At 43.4% G+C, this 23811-nt stretch overlaps 1 protein-coding gene across 1 annotated transcript in view; it reads left to right on the forward strand.

Moving 5' to 3' along the window:
- Positions 1-23811, forward strand: part of SMPDL3B (sphingomyelin phosphodiesterase acid like 3B) — a 532892-nt gene that overhangs the window by 407054 nt on the left and 102027 nt on the right. Inside the window, exon 7 of the mRNA XM_069623063.1 lies at positions 17974-18107. Coding sequence (XP_069479164.1) covers positions 17974-18107 — 134 coding nt within the window. The remainder of the gene's footprint in view (positions 1-17973; positions 18108-23811) is intronic.

Genomic DNA, 23811 nt, shown 5'->3' on the forward strand with positions numbered 1-23811 from the left:
GAAATCTGTCTCCCACCTAGATAGCCCTCCAGGCATCAGCCATCTTCAGTTCTTGAAACAGATCAACCAAAGTTTTGGCATTTAGTTGTCAACGTGGGGGCAGGGTTTTATTCATTTTCTGATCAGGCGTAGAGTTAATCTCCTCCCATAATTATGAAGCCAGTTGTGAAAGAAGTTGCTATGGGAAAAAAAACATCTTGACCAATAAATACTATCCTTCAGGGTCCCTCAGTGTAGATTGTTTCATGGAAGGAACATTGGTGGCTAGAGGTATTCCCATCCCCAGTTTCTTTGCCTTATTAGAGGTGTAAAATTGCAGAGGGAAGGTATAGCTGCAGAGACCCCTTCGTTTTTTTTAAAATTACATTTATTGATAGCGCCCAGACTCAGAGGTATCACAGCGCTGGTACAGATTAAGAAACACACATAAAGGTAAATGGGATAGTCAGGTTGTAAGCAGGCAACAAATGTTTCGAGTGGATGAATGCCACAATTTTGGAGAGAATGCCCCTTTTTCTTTAGGAGAATTTAGCACCTATACGTACCAGATGGCAATGGGTCATAGGAGATGGGTTAATAGTGAACAAGCTCCAGCAATATAGTAACCTTAATGCACAGTCTCTACTGACTTAGGGTCAATGCTGCCTCCATTCGTGTCTTGAAATTGAGAACTATTGTTATTGGAAAAGAAGAGCCATAATAACCTTGTTCAACATTATGCAAACATGTCTGTAACTACAATCATAAGGTTTGACTCAGCCCCTCATATTTGTGTCGAATCAGCCAAGAGTGCCCCATCCTTCTGAGCCCTATACTTCGTCTTATGCAAAGGATAAGCTCCTGACCCTACCTAGATATGGAATGAAGACTAGATTGAGGTTTGAAGTAAGAAGAAACCCAATCAAATCAAGAGCTTTAAACTGTGCATCAGATTCCTGCATGGATTATGGCTTGAAAGACATAGAAGATTATTTTCCTCTGGGGTCAATTCTTTTGAAATTTCCAAGCCCAGTTCCAGGTTCCGGGAGCTCTTCTTGGTCTGCATGGGCATAAATGTCTCTGGGGCAGTTTCAGACATAAATGTATTATCCTTGTTTAGCAAAGGTTCTGCTTCCCGAATTGAGGAGATGGGCCAATTTCGGCTTTTGAATGAAAAGGGTAGACAACAGGGGCATCATCAATGATACTTGACCTCTTTGTCTCTGAGCCAGGAAGTGGCTTCTTTAAAGGAGCCTCTCTTTTCCATAGTAGAGGGAGAGGAATCTAGAAACAAATGTATTGAGTTTTAATTGAGCATTGATTTCGTTTTAGGATCAGGAAACTTTAAGGATCTCCTCCTTTACTTTAAAATATTTCCCCGGTGACGGGGGTGTGGCGGCCTCCCAGCCAGTGGGGAGGCTGAGAACGCAGGCGTTACCAGATGGTAATACTGACTCCCTGAGCCTCCCCAGGGCTGGCGGCAGCCATCTCCAGTCCCCTCGCTGTGGAATGAGGTAAGTCTCCCACTCCCCCAACCCCTATCCACAGAATTCCCTCCCCGTCATCCAACCCCCACTTAACTTCTTTTCTGTCCATTTCAGGAACGGACACGCTGGGAACACTTGTGTCCCCAGCGCGTCCGCTCCTGATCTGCGACGGGCCGCCATGGAAAGGAACTTCACGTTATCCCTCGTCTCCTTTCCTTGGCGACCATTTAAAAAAAAGAAAATGTTAATGGCTGCCACGGAAAGAGAGAAGGGGCTACGTGTAGTTTCCATGTCAGCCATTTTTCTGTTTACTTTTTTCAATTTTTTTCTATTTTCATTGGCTGCCATGGAAAGGGAAAACAGACTTAGTTTTCCCTTTCCCAGCGGGCATTTTTTTTTCTGTTCCGAAGCGTCAGAGCTTTTCGGAACAGGAAAAAGAGGGGGGGGAAAGGGGTTTAGTACCCCGGTTTTATGGGCCGGGATACTAATAGCAATGGGCCCCTTGCAGGGGGGAATAACCTCTTCGCTCAGGCCTGTAACTATGGGCCCCAGGGAATTACCTGAAGTGGTAATGCCCCCCATGCTCGGGGCCTATTGCTTAAATAGTGTACTCTCGTAAGCACAAAAGTTCTTTACTGCATTGGTATGAGGAGTATACACAGTGTGTATGGCCAATAATGTGTTCTTCCGGGAGAGAGAGAATGTCTTTAAAGAGATGGACGACATACTTCTCAAAATCTTGATCTTGGATGCGGATTGGAATTCCTTTTATACCGAAGTTATTTCTTCAAGCTGTAATAGTGTGTGAGAAGTTTCAAGGTCTTAAACTCAGGTAGCTAATTCCGGTAGCTCAAATGATTATTCACAAGATCCATTCACCATTTCATCTACTTGTTTCTCAACTGTGAGTATTTGCTTATCTAGAGTAGACGGTGATAGAAGTGCACCAAAAAAGTTGTGGAACTTTGACTTCGTCAGTAGGAAGAAAGACAGCAACATGCAACACATTTTTGAAGGGTTGCAGTCATACTGGTTGACAGCCAATTGAGTTGAAACAGATTTCAGTTTAGCTGTAACTGATATCCGGTGGTAAAATGGAGAAGTGTGCTTTAACTTCACAAAGAACAGTTCCGGAATGGTGAAAATGGTTGCAAACAGTAGTGGAGCTGTTAACAGTAAAAAATAAAAGTAGCGGAACACCGCTTCCAACCGTTCCAGCTCACTTACTGAGAGTAGATGCCTTTTGTGCCAATTCTGCAGTACTTCCTTGTATTTATATTTTCAAATCTGTAAATAGGTTTTGTGGATCAAGTTGTGTAGTAGGTGCAAAGAGTCTGAGACTATAGTGGGCCTGGTTAAAATCGCTTTTTATTTGGTATGGTGGACCTATGTGCATATTCAAAACTACTCTTAATACAAAAATTCATCAAAGGTGCATCCGAAACTCTGTCGTGCTTATATCGATTCTCACTGCAATTTGAACACATACGATTCTGTCATCTGCAAAGTTTATTCATAGCAGTCAATATTCACTCACACAGGTGGAGTGCATGCTCTTCCGGGCTGGGTGAACTCCTCGGAAACATGCAAGCCAGTATTGCAGGTGAAGGGTGGTGCTGTGATGCCCAGAGCTCAGGAGGTTTTCAAGGCATTGGAATGTTGGGCACAGGAATAGACCGAACCATGCATGTCTAGAAATGGAAGCCAACTTAATCTGGTTCTCTTGGCTCATCAGCGGCAGGTCTTGGAGGATGGGTGTGATTAGAACCCCTCTCTCTGCTTTTTCTTTCCATGTATCATGGGAGCTAAGCTATATTCAAAAAGGAAAAACACTGTGTTTGTGTGCACATGTATCAATGTGGGAGTATGCCAGGCTCAAAGGTGTCCGCAGTCACGTATCATGTAGTGTGTGTGTGTGTGATTGTGTCCAAGAATCTGGGGGAAATTGGGTGTGCTATCAGGAGGTGGAGGTCCAATTGGGCACGGCAGTTTAAGGGGCAACGTGATTGACATAACCAGGAGCAAAAGGAAGTGGCTTGAAGCAGTTCAGAGACCAATACGTGATATGGGGCAATTCAGTAGGAAATGAGATGTGGCATGGGCTACTTCTGGAGAGTATGAAAGTGGCATGGAACAAATCAGGGTGTGATGCAATATGACATGGTAGAATTATCTGGATGTATGTGACATGGGGAAATTCCATAGGGATAATGGAATGTGGCACATGCCAATTCTGTGACAATGAGAGTAACATGTGGCAGTTCAGGGGGAAATGCGAGGAGGCACATCTAGCACAATATGGGGACCTGAGGCGCTAGTATGGGATGGTTCCGGGAACAATGAGTGCCTTGGACATGGCATGGAACAGTCTTTGGGGATATGAATGACATGGCGTTATTCAGGGTGTGACGAGGCCAATACTTTGGCCTGGTCAAACAGGGTTAGGAACCTGTTGCAAAAATAGGTGGGCGGCTCAGGGAAAAGTCCAGAATCCGTTCTCAACATAAGGACAGTGTAAATTTAAAGGGCCCCAATTCCTATCTACCCCCGTCCCCCACTTGTTCCGGCATATTTCTGTGCAGATCACTGTTCTCTTCAGCCTTACCCCCATGTCAAATCCTTTCCAGTGTCTTTGTTGCTTTCACAAATCCGTTGATCCAAAGAAACGAAGACCCGAACTGTCACCCGACTCCTACAGTGATTGGCTATACAGAGAGAGAGAGTGAGACAGAAAGACATTCAGTGAAGCCGCCCTCTGGGGTCTACTGTGCTCAGAAAAGAGTAAGGTTAGGGAGCTCACGTCCCCTGCACACTATCAAGGGCTAATAAGCCAAACATTTAGGTGAATTGTTGGACAATATAGTACTCAAATTTCACAAAATGGATAAAACGCAATATCATGAGTTAATAATTCTCTTTCAGCTCTTCTTGTTTCTCATGTCAATGAGATGTTAATAGCAGAACCCAATGCATTTTGAGATAAAAATCTCTTCATCAGGGGTATCATTCTTTAAAATATCTGAAAATAATAAAGAAGAAATTATCAAAAATAGATTTTCACATCATCAACTTTTTCTTGCAATACAAATATCCCCCATAAAATCATGAAAAACATAAGCTTGATAATTCACCTCATAATTCTGAGATCATACCAAATTGTGCAGAAATGACATAATTCTGTTCTTCTTTAAAGTGGCACATTTTTGCAGAAAAATTAAAACAAAAAGGCTGAGCCCTCTCTACTATCCAAGAATTCCTAAAACCCCAAAAAAACGAAAGGTACCAAGGGCTCACCTTCACATTCCCAGATAAGGGCTACAGTAGAGAAAATGATATTTGAAGCAATGCAGACACGCAGTGGTTCTTTAAGAAAAAAGAAAACAATAAGAAATTCACTAATCTCGGTATAAATACAATGTCATCAGAAACGATTCTGATAGTCATATATTCTAAGCTATTCTTCAACCAAGAAATGATAAACATAAGACTGCGGGATAAGGAAACTCTAATCTGTGTACATGCAACAAAATTATGAATCTTCAACAAAAATCAAAAAAGGGGATAAACCCTAATGGCATATTTGTAAACCTCAGTAGCATAAAACTGGACTAAAAAAGCCCAAGCTCTGCTTACTTACACTGATAATGTAGCAAACCTCTACCGGAAAGTAATCACAAGCATGCCTGTCACAACCTGAGGGGGATGTTCGAATACTACACCCCTAGGAGACAAGTCACTCAGAGGAAGTCCGAAAACCGTAAAAGAACCAATGACAAAAAGACTTTCCCCCGAAGAGCGCGGCCTGCATGATTTGCAATACACCTGACAGGCCAGGGGCTTGAGTGAAAAGGAAGGTGCAGCAACTGAGCTAGAGAAAAGAAAACAGTACTAACAGGTTCAATGAGTATCCACAAAACATGGCAACCCAGCCGCAACCACCCTCAGCAACCCCACTCTTACCTGCTGTGAGATATGGAAAGGTGGAAAAACTACTTGGTGTCGTGAAGAGGTTACCGCAGTGGATGGTGATTTCAGAAAGTCTCAGTTCCCAAAATGAGTGTTTGTTCACAAGTAGCCTAACCCGAACGGCACAAGGGCACAAGCTAGTAAAGTCCACAGCAAAGCGTCCCAGAAGACAAAGAATCAAAGAAAACAATCCCATGTGTGACCAGCGTTGAAAAAACAGCAAAGCGTCCAGTAGGTCGCAAGAAGAGTGTTGCAAAGCAGAAAGGTGTAAATCCAACAGCAGAGGGTCCTTGCAGAAAAACAATGCTGTGAAGTGAGGAAGAGAAGGTGCGGGAATGAATAATGACCTGCACAAAGTTAACGTGTCCCTCAGAAGGTGTCCAGCACAGAGCACAGTACTGGCACCTGAAAAGGATAAGTACCAAGGTAAATCAATAATACCGGGCAAGGCAGGACAATCGTCGCGGAACAAAGAAAAGGGTCTGGTAACCTGGGGTATCAAACAAAGGGAGCCCAGCGTCAGGAAGAAAAAGGGCAATCCAAAAGTGAGGTCCGTATGGAAGTATCAGACGTCTGGTAACCAGGAATAACAGGAGACAGAAGAGAGCAGCTTTACCGGATTTAGGTAACACTATGGTTAAGGAGCATCCGACTTGCGGCTGCGGGTCATTCAAATAGTTAGACTGTGGGGAAGCCGCGGAGTACACATTGCGTGCATGTCACGTGATTGGAATAACCTGGGACTACTGGGATCCCTGGGTAATGTAGTCGGCAACGTCCGTGATACATCTGGCACTGGGAAAAGGGGGCAGGGCAGTCTCCAGGTCTTTCTAGGAGGGCCCTGAAGTCGAGGCAGAGGGGGTTGAGGTATGACAACTCCAGCCAACAACCTGAAGAAGCCCTAGGACCTCAACCTAAAATGAGAGCTTATTAGTATTAGCGTACACGTGAACGTGATGATGTCATCACATCACGCGACTGGGATACCATTTCAATCACAAACTAACAGTAAACATGTATACAAGTGTCAAGTCCAATTCCATTGAAGACAATTTCTAACCAAACCCCAAGTTTGTAGGGTACTGTGTGTCACACAGGTTAGTCTAGACCATAACTTTGTGGTTGGGAACTTTGACGCTAGGCAACTGAATCTGAGGTTCAAAAAGGGGTAACTGTTTGTCCAAAGAGTGGTGTGAAGAGTCGGCAATGATACTCAGACACAAGTTAGACATGATTCTGGCTAAAAACTTTTATTAGAACATAAAACGGTCTGGTAAAAGGACTTGCTGTCCCTGCACTAGCAGAGTTTGACTACCTAAACTAAAAACTAAGGATCTGTAAGTTTCAGAATGTCCAAAACAAAACTGTCCTGTGTCCAAAGTACTATTCTGACCCTCACATTCTAAACAAAGGAATTCTCAAGTGAAAAGGATAATGTCTTGGACTTGAGTGTTTTGCAAATGTTCAAAAGAACTGCAATGTATATAAATTCCACAAGAAGAAGTCTCTTAAGGATCAATATTCTTGCTCCAGAGGGTTCTTCCCTTCCCCTGGATTCTTGGTTACTTTCTTGCGCTACAAATAACAGTTCTTGACGTTCCCTTGGATCAACAAAGTCATCTTCAAACTGATTGGGCCTCATTACACGGACGGCGGTTACCATGGCGCTAGTAGCGCCATGGTTGCCGCTGGTATTTTACTGAGTCCGCCATGGTGAATGGCAGAATTACCGCCCTATTCCAAGGTGTGTGGGGGCAGTAATTCCCCATTCACCATGGCATTTCCCCATTCCCATTTTTGCCCCCATAGGGCTCAATGGGAATGGGGAAGGCGGTAATTACGGTACCGCAAATTGCCTCCAAGGTCCCTTTGCGGGTCCCGTCCTTAACGGCTGGTAAAACCAGCCGTTAAGGTAGGGTCCCACAAAGGGACCTCGTAGTAAGGCGGTAAGGGTTTACCGGCACTGGTACCCTTACTGGTACCGGTAAACCCTTACCGCCGTCCGTGTAATGAGGCCCACTGTCTTTCTTTTATGCATGGTCGGAATACCTGGTTTACTCTCGTGCCCCGATTATTGGTTCACAAAGGGCCTCATTGCACGGTATGCGGTAAGAGTTTACCGGTACATGTAAACCCTTACCGCCTTACTACGAGGTCCCTTTGCCGGACCCGACCTCAACAGCTGGTTTTACCAGCCGTTAAGGAACAGGCCCGCAAAGGGACCTTGGTGCTAATTACGGTACAGCAATTTGCGGTACCGTAATTACCTCCTTCCCCATTCCCATTGAGCCCTATGGGGGCAAAAATGGGAATGGGGAAGTGCCTTGGTGAATGGGGAATTACCGGCCCCACTCACCTGGGAGTAGGCCGGTAATCCCGCCATCCACCAAGGCGGACACAGTAAAATGCCGGCGCCAACCATGGCGCTAAAAGCGCCATGGTTACCGCATACCGTGTAATGAGGCCCGAAGTCTCTTAAATCAACAATGCCTACAGGCTGTTGCTTGTATCCCATTCACTTTCAATTTGCCTGGTGTATTTCCCCATCAGGACTTCCTTTACACATCTGCAACTGCCTGGTTTACTGTCCTGCCAGGTTTTCTGTATTCACACCTTTACAATTACCTAGCATACTCTCCTGCTAGGGCTTCTTGAAAACACACACTTGTATTTGCCTGGTGTACTCCCCTACCAGGCTTTCTTGAAAGCACAGACTTGTATTTACCAGGTATACTCTCCTACCAGGGCTTCTCTCATATGCACAAACCTATAGCTGCCTGGTATACCTTCCTGACATGGCTTTTCATGTGTGATCTCTTGCTCACTCCCCAACCTTTGATGGGTCTGCCTATTAGCCTTCTTGGCTAACATACTTGGCTTCTTATATTTGGGTTCTTTAGTGTCTCTCTCATATACTTGCAACTTACATTGACAAACTTAAAAATCTCTCTCTTTAGAAAACTGCTCTGTCAGTCTTTCTCCCTTCAGTTGCATAAACCGTTCCTTTTCTCTCTTGGTTTCACTATTTGCATTTATTTCAGTTTCGCGTACCCACCAATACGCCCCAGTGTTCTCGTGTCCCTTCGTGAACTCACCATTTCTTGATGGTGTTTGTGGTTGCTTCCAGGGTCTGCTGGTGACGGTTTCCTGTTGCTTTCTAATTTGCGACCTTTTCTCCACGGTTTCGTGCTTCCTGAGGTTTTCACTGCGTCTGTCTGCTTCGCATAGGATTACGGTGAGGAAAGTGCTGTTCTCAGATGATGGCGAATGTCCAAGAGCCCTCTGCTGGCTTCTGGCTTTCACGCTGCATGTTGCCTTCTTCCAGCAGCCTTCTCCCTTCAGCATCCTGAGCCAGTTGGCTCCACAGACTTTCTTTCACATGGAGAGGAGCAAACCCGCTCCTGCCAGTAGCCTCCCTGTGTTTCTTACTTCGATGATTTAAAGCTCCCGGAAACAGGTGTGTGCTCGCTGCCACTAGAGTGCTGCCTGTTGTGAGATTGGCATCATGGGAGGGGACACAGGCAACAGATTCAATATATAACAAAAAGCTTTTATTAATGAAAATGTCAGGCTGGAGTAAGGCCTAACTTGTCCTATGCTAAGGTGGGATTTCCCTAACTAAAGAAACTAAGGAAAGTCTTTGTAAATATGTCCAGCTGAAAAGTCTGTCTGTGTCTAAAACCCATACTTGCCTGACAATTAAAACAAAACAATATGTTGGGATGTCAACCATAAACTAAACAGTGTTCCAAAAGTAAAGTTCTGAGGTATTTCTAGCTCGGGCTTACTCTTCAGCTTCTGTTCCCCAAATATCAATAAGTTCATCACAGTGTTCAGTTTACCTTCTTTTGGACTTGAAGCAATAAAGTTCCACACCTTTGTAAAGGACAAGATGCCCTTCACCAAGCTCAATATAATTTCAGGGCAACATGTCTACGGTTTCCCTTTCCCAAAATCAATATAACAAGATGACTAAAAAAAGAAGTATCTTGGAGCTTTGGTTTCGTATTTCAATAGTCCTTTACAACTTGGGGTTCCCTTCCCCAAGTCTGGTAGACAGCAATGTTTAGTTTCTTTCTTCCACAACAGCAAACCTCCTTGTTAGAGGTTCTTTGGTCTTGGCGCAGTTTTAGACCACACGGTCCACCCATTACAAGTCATGCAACCAGGAACCTGCCATTCAGTTTCACCAGTGCTTGATTGAATGAATAGTAGTTCTCTGGTCTTGGCGCAGTTTCAGACTGGATGGTCTACCCATTACAGGTCACAAAAGCAGGAACTTCCAGGTCTCCTTGAGTAGTTAAATATTCAGTCAAACGCTTTGAAACACAATTCTGTTGTATAAAGCGCCTTACAAATGCACGATAAATAAAAATAAAATAAACAAGAAGCTTCTCAAATGCAGTTCCTTGACTTTCACATATCAGTGGTTTCTCAACTTTGACTTCAACTTTGCACTCAGGATCTTTCATTCACCTTAACGTTCTATTGGCTTTCAGTTCATTGTGCAATAATTTAACAGGTTTGTTCTTTTCTTTCACTTTAGTTCAACAGGTGTAAGTTTTGTTTATTTCATTCAGTTCAATATTCAACGCATGACTTTTAGTTTATTTCCTCTGATTCAGTGTTCAATAAATGCATCTCTGCTTAGTTAAATTAATTCAGTATTCCATTTTTCAAAAATGCTGCTTTGCTTGTTTCATTCAATTCGATATTTAATAAACACCACTTTGCTTGTTTCTTTCAATTCAGTATTCAATAATCACAACTGTGCTTCTTTCATTCAGTTCGGTATTCAATAAAAGCAACTTTGCTTCTTTCATTCGGTTTGGTATTCAATTAAGGCAACTTTGCTTGATTCCATTCACTTCGGTATTCAATAAAGACAGCTTTGCTTCTTTACTTGGACCACTACTACATGTACGGTCTCTTGGAGCGCCCGGTACCTTTAAGTGTCCCAGACACTTACCCAGACTCTGCAGCTCCTCTTAACGGCTACTCCCCCTACGCGGGAATGCCTGGTTACTGGGCACTTCAATCAGTCCACACCGGCTCTCGTGCACAGCGTTGCCTTCGCTCTTCGTTAGCGCCTCCTACCCACCTTTCCTTCTGTGGGATCTCTATCCTGCACCATCACTCCAGCAGGACTCCAGGATCTCGGTCAGCGTTCCAGCACCTCGGTCTCTCTCGCTCCTGCACATCTACTTCAACTGTGTCTTTCTCTTCCCAGGCTTCTCTTTAATGCAGCAGCATTCCACCTCTTATGCATATGTAGTTCGGTAATGGATTGCAGGTGTTTTTCATTAAAGGCTCCCTGACTCTCATTACAAGGACATGCCTGACCTCTCATCTTCTTCATCCCAGTACCAAAGTGGCGAGAGTAACTGCTGTCTCTTACTCTGTTGCCTCTTCCTTGTCTCTGTACTTTTAGGTACCGCAAGAGGGGGACTACCTTACAATAACCAATAAAGGTCGGGGGAGGGTTAGGCTGGTTGTCAAGAGGAAAAGGGGGATTCCATGCCTTGCCTAAAGGTACCTCACTCCCACTCTCCAAGGACCCTCTACGAAGGTGATCCTCCAGTATCAGGATCCAATAGCAATGACCTTTCCCTTGCCACCTGCATAGAGGATCCAAGGGGAATAGGAGTGAGATTACCCCCGGGTTTCTCACACTGTACTTGTGGATTGCCGTGCTCTGCATTACTCCACTTCTCTTCTTTGTCTCTGTGGTGTGGGAATTATGGGAATAATAATCCCTTCCTGAAAAGTGTATGAATGTTTGTAATGGGTTTTAAAGGCAAACTAGGTTTGGAAGAAGAGTATGTGGGATTGGGGAAAGTGCCTTTCACAATGTTACAAAACGTTGGTTAGATTCTAAGAGTTGGCCTTTGGAATGTAACAACAGTCCAGTCGTACTACTGTCCATGGTTGGAAGAGGAGAGGTATTACAATAGGCTATTAGGGCATGGGGAGTCGGAGATGTATCCTCAGAAAGGAAAGGGAGATGCCATGTCGCACCCATTGATACCACAACCAGAGGTTGTTTCCCCCCATGAGATCCTCCCTTATATAACCGCCACAAGGGTCAGGATCAGGTAGCGGCAGCTGTCCCCTGGCCACATGGGAGGAGGTCATCACCAGGAAAGGAGTGATGATACCATCAGATTCATCACAGTGGTTTGTAGAATTTGTATGCACCTTGGGAAGTGCATAAAATGCAGGTATTATAGGGTGTCTTTGGATAAGAAATTCTTTAGTTCATGGCGTTATCCATTTATACTCACTTGCTCTAGAAACAGTTCCCTCAATGAGTTCTAATGGACCCTGTAGGATCATGATCCTATTCCAAATATGTTCTACAATCATTCAACAACTCCCAACAACCTTGATGACACAATTCTGTGTCTATTGTAACCAGAGCAACACCCTTGTCAGCTGGTTTCATGGTAATAGTGTTATCCTCTGCCAATTCCTTAATAAAACGTATTTGTTGTTTACTTAAGTTGCTATGTGTATGATGACTATAGTTAATCTTTCTAAGATCTTTAGTGGTTTCTAACATGAACATAGTAATGTTAAGATGATTCACCTGAGGGTGGAACAAGCTCTTAGATTTAATCTCCAGAAAGTCAAAAGAAACTGACCTATCTTGAATATCTGGCTGTGTCTCAAAGAAGACTTTAAGCTCATCAGTTTCAACAGGTGTGAAGAGACAGACACAGGTAATGGATTTCTTGCCAATACTCTTATTGAAATAATAATGGGGTTTGGAAATGTGCCTCACAATCCCTAACAGTCGGAGGGGTTTGCCTCCCTCAACAAAACAAATTAATGGAATAGTCCTTGTCAGGATGCCCAAAATAAAGTTTCTTTACATCTTACATGGTGAGGCGGGAATGCAACAATTAAGTAGAAGACAAGAGCAGTACGATGCACAGCATGCAGGAGTGTGACTATGAGGCAACGGGAGAGTCGCCACCAGACACATTTTCGGATTGAGTCATGAGATAACTATTAAAGGCTGACCACACATTCCTGGGGTGGGAGTGTGCTTGGAGCATTGTCAGATACTCTTTCTCACAGGTACAAGACCAGGTAAGTACTCCAAGCCATTTCTGTAAGGTTGGGGGGAGGGACTTTTCCAGCAGTGCAGCACACACTACCATGGCTACCATGCAGCCAATGTCAAGAAATTTTGCCTGCTGTCTAGTGTCCTCGGATTCCCATACTCCAAACAAAACACCCAACGGGTCTGGGTCGATCACCACCCCAGTGATGTCAGCAAGGCCTCCCAGGATCACCTCCTAAATGTCTGCCAGTTTATGGCGTTGCCAGAACATGTGTAGGTGGTCTGCACATTCCTCCTTGCAGCGGGCACATGTGTGTATGTTGGTACCAGCAAATTTGGAGAGTCTATGAGGTGTATAGTATAGTCTGTTAAGCAATTTAAACTGGATGAGACAATAACGGAAGTTGAGAGATACTCTTTTGGTGGAGGAACACATCTTTTTCCATAGGTGGTTAGAGATCTCCATGTTCAACTCATCCACGTTTGAAAGCTTTTTAATTGAATCATGGAACTGTGGATTATACCTCAAGACCAATGCAATACGGTTTAAATCATAAGAAATATGAGATTCAGACAAGCGTTTAAATAATGAGAAACATAAGACATATGGAGATCTATAAAGAACATAGGATCCACCCAGCAATAGACCATTGCAAGATGGCGCTCTTCATTTAGAAACATTTAGTGCCTCTTCAACCCGGCAGAAACTTCCCAGCTGGCACACACACACGCGGGTTTCCACAGCAACGAGATACAACTCTGCCGAAAGCCGACAGCGCATGCGAAGGACGCAAGAGAAAATCAGAACCAGAACACTGCGGTTACACACGCGGTAAGAATTGGAACCAGAAATACATCATACAGCAGAACCGCAGTAGTAAACAAACAGGTCAGATCCTTACATATTGCTATTACAGATCGGACACAGAGTGAGGGAATTGCACGCGAGTCCCTATAGCAACGAGATACAACTCCGAAAAAATCAGACCACTGCGGCCACACACGCGGTAAGAATAAGACCTAGAAAATACAATATGTAGCAGAACTACAGTAGTAGACAAACATGATATCCCTTCACATTGCCATTACAGAGTGGACATGAAGCGAGTGAACACGGTGAGAGAGGATAGAGAATCTAGCCCACGCTGTCATATTAATAGAACAAGAACCATGTACAGCAACAAGATGAGAAACAGGGAAGACAGAGGCTGCTAGAACTGGAATAATAAGGTACCAGACCATAATGTGTTGAAAGTATTTACATCACACTTAAACCTTAGGCACATTGACCTAACAGGGTATCTTGTCTCATAGAATCTTCCTCGTGCAAAGATCAGTGGACATATAACAACCAGGGAATCGGAGCAGCTACGCCCTGAAGCTTGTGATTATTGAGAGTCACAGATCACATATTCACATTACATTCACTCTGAGGTGAGCGTTACTTTAATGATACTAAAACGTTTGTGCACTTTAGAAAACAAGGGCTTAGCACTGGGACCCGGCGCTATTACCCAGCGACTGATCCCAGTTCTAGCCCTGCCGCCATAATTGAACTCATGCAGGCAATTTTGACTTATTACCAGGTTACACTCTGGATAAGAGATGATATTGATACATTGGTCAACCAAAATTCATTGAACTGAAGTCAGGCGATACTGCCAGAACTCAAAGGCCAGTGAGTTGGTATTAACTTTGAAAAAAAAACAAAGTAAATTTAAGAAACAATAGTTTTAAATAGTGTGAAATACACCCTTTTAATTTAATTTTCAGATATTTGTGAATTGTCCATACCTGATGAAGGGCAAGAAGGCCCGAAACGTGTTGTATGGAGATGGAGAGAAAATCACCTATATGCTTATCTGCATTTATCTCATATCAATGGACTTTCAATTACTTTGTTCCTATTGAAAATAACCCTTTTTTGTTAAGACATTGCCAAAATTACAGATTTGTTGTAATACTTTATTTTACTGTTTAAATCACCACATGGTTGGAATAGAATAACAAACCAAGTAGTGTGTTACAGATTGTTTTGAATATTACCATGTATATATTTGTGAATTTATCTGCTTAATCTTTGTTTACTTCATTAAATGTGATTATACAGAATCTTTCAGAATAATGTTTAGCATTGTTTTTTGCTATAAAGTGTGCACTGAGCTTTAGTCCCACTGGAACAGGTGGGACTTAGCTCTTTCTTTTACTTACCAATCTTGTAGGCCAAGATCAGCATCTGTGGCACCTAAACATTACTTAAAACTCGTGACAAACGTAGTATCTGACTCAAACAAAACCATAGAACCTCTTTTATTCCGAGTGGCCCTCTACATAATTATCTAGTGAAATCATTTAAACAACTATTACGGAATCTAAATCAGCTTTCCTTAATACCAGTATTGCAGACACTCGATCAAGCTCAAGCAAATTGTTTAAGATCCTCTCCGAATTTGAGGACCCATCAAATGTTAACCAGGTTTTCTCCTCTGGTGTCAGGCGATTCATAATGAATTTTCTGCTAAAATACTGGGCCATAGGCAGACCATTAGGGAGCTTTCAGATTGCTCCACTGGGCACAGAGTACTTCCACCCTCAGTGCTCAAGATTGTCCTCACCTTGAAACCTATGTCTTGTCTGGGAAACAGCTGCCTGGTAAACATCCTAAGAGGTTCTCTAGAGCTTCTTATCCCCTGGATAGCTAGACTCATTAATCTCTTCTTCAGCTTCTTCCAATGTCTCTTAAAGAGGCCTGGATTACGCCTTTATTTAAAAAGAGTAGTCTCAATCCAGCAGTGGCAAAAGTCTATCAACCAATCACTAATGTGCCATTTCTCCTGAAAGTCCTGAATGAAGTAGCCTTTTTACAGCTGCAGGAGTAGATTGAAGAACATGGTATCCTTGGGGCTCACCAGTCAGGCTTTAGAGCTAAGCACGGGACAAAAACCGCCATGCTGGACCTTAAATCCAGACTGGCAGCATAGTTGATCGATGTCTTCCTGCCCTGCTGATGCTATTAGATCTCTCCACTGCCTTTGAACTGGTCGATCACTCACTGTTGGTCACCAGATTAAGGGACCAGGCCCAGTGTTCATATCTGGTGGCTCAATGGATCTCTTATTTTCTCGGGCCACGCACTGCTAGAGTGGCAGTAGGTGAGGCAAGCTCATCACCCACCACACACACATGTGGTGTCCCTCAGGGGTCATGTATTGCCCGACACTCTTTAATATCTATATTAGGCCCCTGTTTAGTCTCTTGGACCACCTGGGTGTGCAGTATACCAACTATGCAGATGACACCCAGGTCGTCCTTGGGTTTACCAGGGATTATGCAAACGACTATGATGCAATCAACACATTGTATGATGCAGTACAGACGTGGATGGCCGATAACTCACTAGCCTTAAACAGAGACAAAACTGAGTTGCTGATTGTACCCTCAGGTCCGGGTCTGAAGAAACCTGATCCAACCTATGGCCGTTTCAGCATTGCTGGCAATTACATCAGTGTCTCAAAGTGTGTGAAGACGCTCAGTGTCTTTTTAGATGCTAAACTCACCATGAAAACTCATATCTCACACACAAGCGCCTCGTGCGGTTACACAACAAAGTTTCTCAGTCATATTCATACTTTCTTCTCAGCAAGTAACTGCACTCTTCTAGCCACTGCGCTGGTGAACTCAAAGCTAGACTGTTGTAATAGTCTGCTGGCAGGCACCATGCAAGCTAGTCTACACTCGCTCCAGGTATCTCACAACTGTGCTGTTCCTGCTATTCACGGTCTTTCTAGACAGAATCATGTCTCCGACGCCAGAAGGGAACTTCACTGGCTTCCCATAGGAAACCGTATCACTCAAATAAGATCCTGACTTTGTTTTATAAATGTTGGACTAACACTAGCCCTAAATACATTAAAGATCGGATTAAGGTGCACAAATCAGTAAACCACTTGCGCTCCCAGGACAATCTTAAATTGTTTCAACCCATATACAAGCTCGTCGGGTTTGGTGGCACTACTTTTGGTGTCCAGGGTCCCATGGCGTGGAATGCTCTACCACCTTCCATAAGATCAGCAGGCACCCTGTATCTTTAAAAAACTGGTTAAGCACCACCTTTTCAATCTGAAATCTGCCTGAATCGACAGACTTTCCTAGCAGTTCCTTCCCCCAGCAATACAAATAATACCCCCCAAAAAATCAGAAACAGATGCATAAGAGACTTTCCACCTGCTTTCACCCACAAGGGTCTATGTATATGTTTGGACCAGCTGTACACGTAGTGCCACAGGACGCAACTACTGTTCTTACTGCCTGACCTAAAGAGGAGAAAATGTATTTTTAATGTGCATGAATAAGTAGGTGGAAAGACAATTATTTTTCTCTAATAAAATAATCCCATTGAGAATCTGGCTCACGTTCTTTACCCTCCCCAAATATATTTACACAACTTTATAAAATAGGGAGTAGAATACTTGCACTTCAACATTTATCTGCAGCATTGCCCTCATAGTATATGATGTATGATGTTCACTACAGATTAAGGGAGCACATCTTCTTGGTATTCGTTTGGCTAAAGAAGATGCAGACAATCCAAACCAGCATCCTCTGTACCTTGACTGGAAAATATCAGGTAGTCCAATATCTACGAATGCCATCACCCCTATAGGATGCAGGTAGAGACCTGCATCTCATACATCCTTCACCACACAGCAATATTGCAGTCTGCTTCCCTCCGTTCACCGCAGACATAGCACAAGACACTGTCAGTTGCAGCATCACTCACATTCTTCACTATGCAGGCCTGCGCATTTCAGCATTTCTTACTGATTATGACCACAGAGGATGCCGGCAATCCAGCATCCCATTCTAGCCTTAGCTGCACAGATTGCAGGTAGTCCAGCACCTCCCGTTACTTTCTGTTGATCATACGGGATAACTTTCAAAATTAATTCTAGGGTGATAGGTTCCTAGAGTACATGATCACTGAAAGGGGGTGCATAGAAATGCAGCTCAAATAGTATGATTCTCTCATGAATGGTCAAAATGTTTGTTCATGTGTAAAGTGCACTGTCCGGTCAGGTCCTGCTGCAGCAAAAATGGTATACTTAGTTGGGATTTGCTGGCTTCCAGATAAGGTGATTCAAGTTTGATATCAGGGATCATCTACTGTGTCTTAAAGGGGTACCCAAGCCATGTAGTGTGGGCCCTCTTCCCCCCCACCCCTATCCAACCCCACCTATGCATAACTGTAGAGTGCTGTCACTTGTTGTATATTATTGGTTTGTTAGTCCCTTTTCACCTCTAACCACCTGGCGCATGCTTCTTCCATATTTCATTGTTCTATTGTTGTAAAGCGCCCAGAAGTGGGAATGCACTGCTTGCTGCTTTGACTTGTATAAGTGTTTTTGTTCAAAGCCAACAAATGCAATACAAATGTAAAATTACGAAATATAAATATTTGTATCTGTAACACAGGTTCCCCAGTTAGTACCTTGTTCATTGCACCAGGTATAACTCCATGGAAAACCACCTTACCTGGAGTGTCCAATGGAGCAAATAATCCTGGCATTCGAGTGTTTGATTATGACCGAGAAACCCTGCAAATAAAGGTAAGTGACATCTTGCATACTAAAAATATGTTCATCCCTTCTCAATACACATTTTATGAAATATTAAAACGGATCAAATGTCAAAATGAAATCTTCTTGTATTAATTTTCATTTAAAAGAAGTTGGGTAGGTCTAGGAATGTACTTCTCTATTTTCTGCTGTATGTGTATGAAATGCATTACAGCTAAAGCTCATTGGAGGCACAAGCCTAAAATATGTGAAAGATTGAGTCTTTCAAGGTGCCACATAGCCACACAAGCCCTGCCTCTGACCCAAACCAGTCTTTTGATTCGCTCACAGAAAAGAGAAACAAATGACGTCAGGGCATGTAGTAGACAGCTAGTGACGCGCTCTCAAACTGGAGTCCAGAATAAATATCCCAGTCAGCAGTAGTAAGTGACATCATGCAGGCTAGCGTCCCATTGGTGTAACAGGCAAAGTCTTTCTTTTAGTGGTGCTCCACGAAATGCCTAAAATGTGGGCCATGTTAATGACAAGCTAACATAATACATATTCACAGTACTTTCAGGGCGACGGATAACGTGTGAAAAAAGCTGTAATAACAATTCAATAAAAATGACAAGCATAGTGGAGTGGAAAGTGGTCGCTGCTGGAAAATGTTAGGTGTAATGAAGGTCAGAGGGTGCCCATTGGTTGCAGAAATGATGGAGATTGGTCAGCAGGGTGGGTTATAGTGAAGATATGTGATAGTAATAATGTAAATCTATAAATATATATTGGGTTTCTGCAATGATATGACACTGCGTAGAACAATGCAACAATATGTTCCCTTGTAACTTTTCTTCTCATTCACCTTATTTGGCCAGATCTGGACACTCATGCCAAATGTCTGGATTTCGGGCACATCACTCCACTGAATTTGTCCTCTTTTTGTTTCCAAATATCTTCTATCCTCGGGCTATTCCAAATTATACTCTCTTCTATTCCTCCTTGACTTATCGGACGAATTTAATACGGCCAACCACTCAATTCCTCTTCCCAACTTGGCTTTGGGGAGTCCGTCCTTGCCTGGATTCATTCTTACCTTTCCAACTGCACTTTTTCTGTCTCATGAGCTGGTCATTTTTCCCCTGTGTTTCCTCTCTCTCAGGGTGTACCACAAGGCTCTGTTTTGAGCCCTCTACTGTTTTTCCTTCAGACTGCTCCAATTTCTTCAATTATCTCCTTTGACATTTGACTTTACTTACTTTCACCATACTATCTCTCTGTGGATGATTCACAAATTCTTCTGTCCTTTCCCGCTTTTTCTGATTCTATCCATTCTACACTCTCGGCCTGACTGCTCTCTATCCAATCATGGATATCATCTCACTATCTACACCTAAATCTCACTAAAACTGAGGTACACGTTTTTTTCCTGCTGCTACATTCCATAACCCCACCCCTCCAATTTTCTTTCCTCTCGCTCTACTTTCTATTTCTACCTCTGCCCACGACCTTGGCATCATATCTGACATTACTCTCTCCTTTTCTTATCATATCTCTTCTATTTCTCGGTCTTGCTGTTTCCAGCTGTTTAATATCCGCAAGGACTGATGCTTCCTCATCCTTTAATGCATCTAAACAAATGCTTCTAAACTAATCTCTTCCTTAGTCTTTTCACGCCTGTTTTTCTGCTCAAGTCTGCTATTTCGTCTCCCCGCCTGCCAGGTTTCTCACCTTCACTCGATCTAGCATGCAACTATCCGTGTTTTATCCTTTCTACTCGTGACTATTTCATCTACTTTAAATTCACTTAGGCGGCTCTCCTTTCAAGCTTGTCTTGTTTTTAATTTTGTATGTATTGTGTTTAAATGTCTCTGGTTTAGCCCCTCCCTATCTCGCTTCCCTTATCTCATTCTATTCTCCTTCCCATGCTCTTTGCTTTCAAATGCAATAGAGTGCCTTTCACCATGATGAGCTCTTAACCTGCTTGAGATGGTGCCCATTATGCCTATTTAGGGGATAGAAACAGAAATTATTCATAGCAATGAAAACCTAGAAGGGTCAGAAGTGATCTGTCTATGCATTGCGCCTCCAAAGTTGCCGGTTTCAAACAGGCAAAAGATTGTGCTTTTTCCAAGCACTCCGATGCACATAAAGTTTGTGAATATGGATGCGTATTAAAATGAGAGGAAATGTCTACTGCCGTCCCTAGATAGGATCAATTGGGTACCAGGTTTCATAAAAGGGATCACAGTGTACTCATCACAGATCAGTCCTTTCTGATGATCGTTGTGAATTACATGCAACTTTCTTTTTCACACAAGTGAGTGGGCTGTGCTAGGTGAACCATTCATTTGCTGGTTAAAAGGTTTTTTGAATCAGGACTAAGACATTTTGTCTGAAAAATATAATTTCTGAGTGAAAAGGCTTGCCTAAAAGCATGCAAAATAGCACATTTTGTAACATCCATCCCTCCGCTAGGCTCACATCCTATCTGCTCCACCATAACAGCCACTTCCATCTAGCAATACTTGCTCACTGTTTTAGTGGGGGGCTGTGATACAGGTCACATCACTTCTTCGAACCCCCGCAGTTCCCCAACTGTGCAGCTAACCCTGCTCCTTCCCACCGGATGGATACAAACAATACACCGTCCATCTTTATGAGCAGGCGCGGCATACACTGCTGGTCTTTAATGTTTGTTGCATACCTTTCACTGTCTTTGTCACACAACACGAGTCGTATCCCATGCGCATGGATCCAACACTGCGCTTGCAAAGGTGCGAGATGGACTAAGCACTGAGCATCTAATGACGATGTTTCCTGGACTACTAACATCTTGGGTGCCTCTGATGAATGGGGGATTAAGGAACAAACATAACAGCTCGCATATGCTCTTCCTTTCCCCACTGAGCGCATTCCACATGTTACTAAATTCAGGATGGTACACATCCTCCATTGTATCTAGACAAAGGCCCCTGTATTCAACCTATTTTCTTCTGGTACCCATTTCTCTTCTCATTCTACCTAACCCTACAACAGTACTCGTAACTTGCACTTTAAGTAATAATTCACCTCCCTATGACATCTACGCTAGCCCCTCTATCATACACCCATTGTATATGTCCCCACCATATAAAATTCTTACTGCTTATATACATTGTCAATCTAAAGAAAAAAAACGAAAAGTATATTCACTGTCATATGAATCACACAATTGTAATAGAAGTAACACTGCATTTCGTTTTTTAAAAGTGCTGTACAATCTTGACAATGCAGGAAAAGGAACATTTGTACCATTAATACCCACAATAATGCCAATAATTAATAACGTTCGTGGGTAATTGAGTGTTGGTTGTACTAATGAGGTATATTTGTTGTGCTGTAAAAAGAAAGCTTACATACAGGCGCCCTTTTGGGATACTTTTCTCTTTTAGCAGAACGTTTGTGTTTTTGAATCCTTAATTAACAGTTCCTACATGGTCAAAGAAAACAACGCTATTGAGGAAGGGAGGGTAGCATGAGTGGACCCGTCAGACATCCGAAAGGTGTACCCAATAGCGCAGCTCCTTTACCTTGACCGCAAATGGAGTTGCATACATGACCATGTACGGACCGTTGTACCTGGGCTCCCTCCACCTATGGACAAAGTTTTGAACAAATATTGTTTCTCCAGGTAACGGCTGAATAGGTGGTGAGCTTACAGATTCTGGTGCAGCGCTGGTGTTGCCTTCTGCCCGCTGAGGAGCTAGCTGTTGAGGGAAAGTTTTCATTGAGCGCGTCAACACAGACAGATACAGTTTAAATTCATCCCCCAGGATGGACACAGCCATGTAAGCATCAGATGCATTTTTAATTGGCGATGTTGTGTGTGTTTATATGCGGGACCAATACAATTTCATGGGGCTACAAATGGTGATCCTTAGAGGGCTGTGTCTGCAGGGCCAAGGGAAAAAAATGTACCCAGTCTTTCCTGAGGGTAACACACAGTTTCGACAACTTTGCCTTTAAAAGGTCATTGGTCCATTTTACTATGCTGTTGGCCTGGGGTGGCAAATTGAACATATCTTATGGGTTATGCCCAGTTTGTAAAAGAAGTGTGTGCCATTATCTGATTTTAAGGTGTCGCACACACCCCTATTGAGGAAATGCCTCTCTCACCAAGAACTTGGCGGACAATTTGGCATTTTTATGTGTACAAGGACAAGCCTCGACCCAACGGGAGAAGGGGCTTACCACCACAATGAGATATTGGTATGTGTTGCACTGTTCTCCCATCTCGGCATAGTCGATGTGGAGCTCCCGGAACAGCCCAGTAGGGCGGGCCAAGGTGCCTCTTATTGTCCGGAGTGTGTGCCCAGTACTATAACTTTGACACACATTGCAATTAAAGATAAATACATTCAACATCTTTTGAAGATTGGGGACAAACCAGTCTTCCTGTATGTCTGCAGTAATCTGTTTGGACACATGAGAAGGATAGTGGAGCTTCCCAAATGCAATGACTATCAACTCATAAGGCATTAGCACCTTTCCTGCAGTGCCATGTCTCAACACTAAATCAGCGGGGGATTCTGCACACCCTTTCTTCTGCCACAAAAATTTCTCAACTTGTGGGGTTTGTCCCTGTAACTCAATTTTGTGAGTAGTTGGTGAAGGCATGTATGGCGGTGACACTGTACTTGCATGTTTGCAACCTGTGGGTATGCAGCTATTTCGGGTATGGGAAGATACACTGCATGTTTGGACGCCGTGTCTGCTGCAGCGTTTCCGAGAGAAATTTCAGCAGTGTTAGTGTGGGCGGTGCATTTCACCATGGCTACTAAAGTCAGCCGGGATAGGGCAAATGTCGATCTGTTTAGCAAGGCAGCATGCTGCACATGGGACCCATCTGCTCTTTTAAATCCCCTCCTTTTTCCACCAGGACAAACAAGAATGCACTTTAGTAGTGATGTACGCCGAATCGGAGTAAATCATCACTCTGAACACCTGATGTGCTTCTAGGGCTTCTATTTGTGAAGCAGGTCAGCTGCGTGGGCTGTATAATGCATGGGCAGCCTTTTATGTACTATTGTTTGATACTCTCCATCTACTAGGCAACCACTTCCGCGTCTGTATGCCTTCTTGTCTCTTGGACAATTGTGGCTGACACGTCAACAAAAAACAACTCTCCTTCATCTAGGGCATAGTCACATGCTTTTGAGGTGTCATTGTCTGGTCCCCCATCAGTGGCACAGTCATGTACTTGGTCATCTTCAGTGATAGGTTCGGTCAAAAAGGTTGCGGGATTCGCGGTCTGTTTTGCATCGCACTATGTGAATGTTGGGGCTAGACAATATGATCTCATATGCTGATGTTCATTGCGTAGTGAACGTTGATTTAGACCTCTCTAAAATAGCAAAAACTGAATGTTCCACATACAGCGTTCTTGAACACCCCATAGTGATCATCACAGACTTGTCTATGGCAAATGCAGCGGCAGCGAGAGCTTGCCCACATAGAAACTGGCCCTGCATGATGTAGTACAGCATACCGCTATAAAAGAAGGGCGTATAACCCATTGTGCTCTTGTGTGTCAATACAGCTGCCATCATTTGCCCATCAGATTGTGAAAAGAGATAGAAGTCCTTGGTGTAATCAAGTGTTGCTAACACTGGTGTTTTTAGCTCATTTAAGCTAGTGAGCATGTCCCCTGTCCATGTGATAGTGTTTTTTGTCTTCTTGCCATCTTTGAGCGCCTGCAGCAACGGTCGTGTAT

This window comes from Ambystoma mexicanum, chromosome 11 (assembly GCF_040938575.1).
Source record: "Ambystoma mexicanum isolate Mex_15411 chromosome 11, UKY_AmexF1_1, whole genome shotgun sequence".
NCBI classification, from domain to species: domain Eukaryota; kingdom Metazoa; phylum Chordata; class Amphibia; order Caudata; family Ambystomatidae; genus Ambystoma; species Ambystoma mexicanum.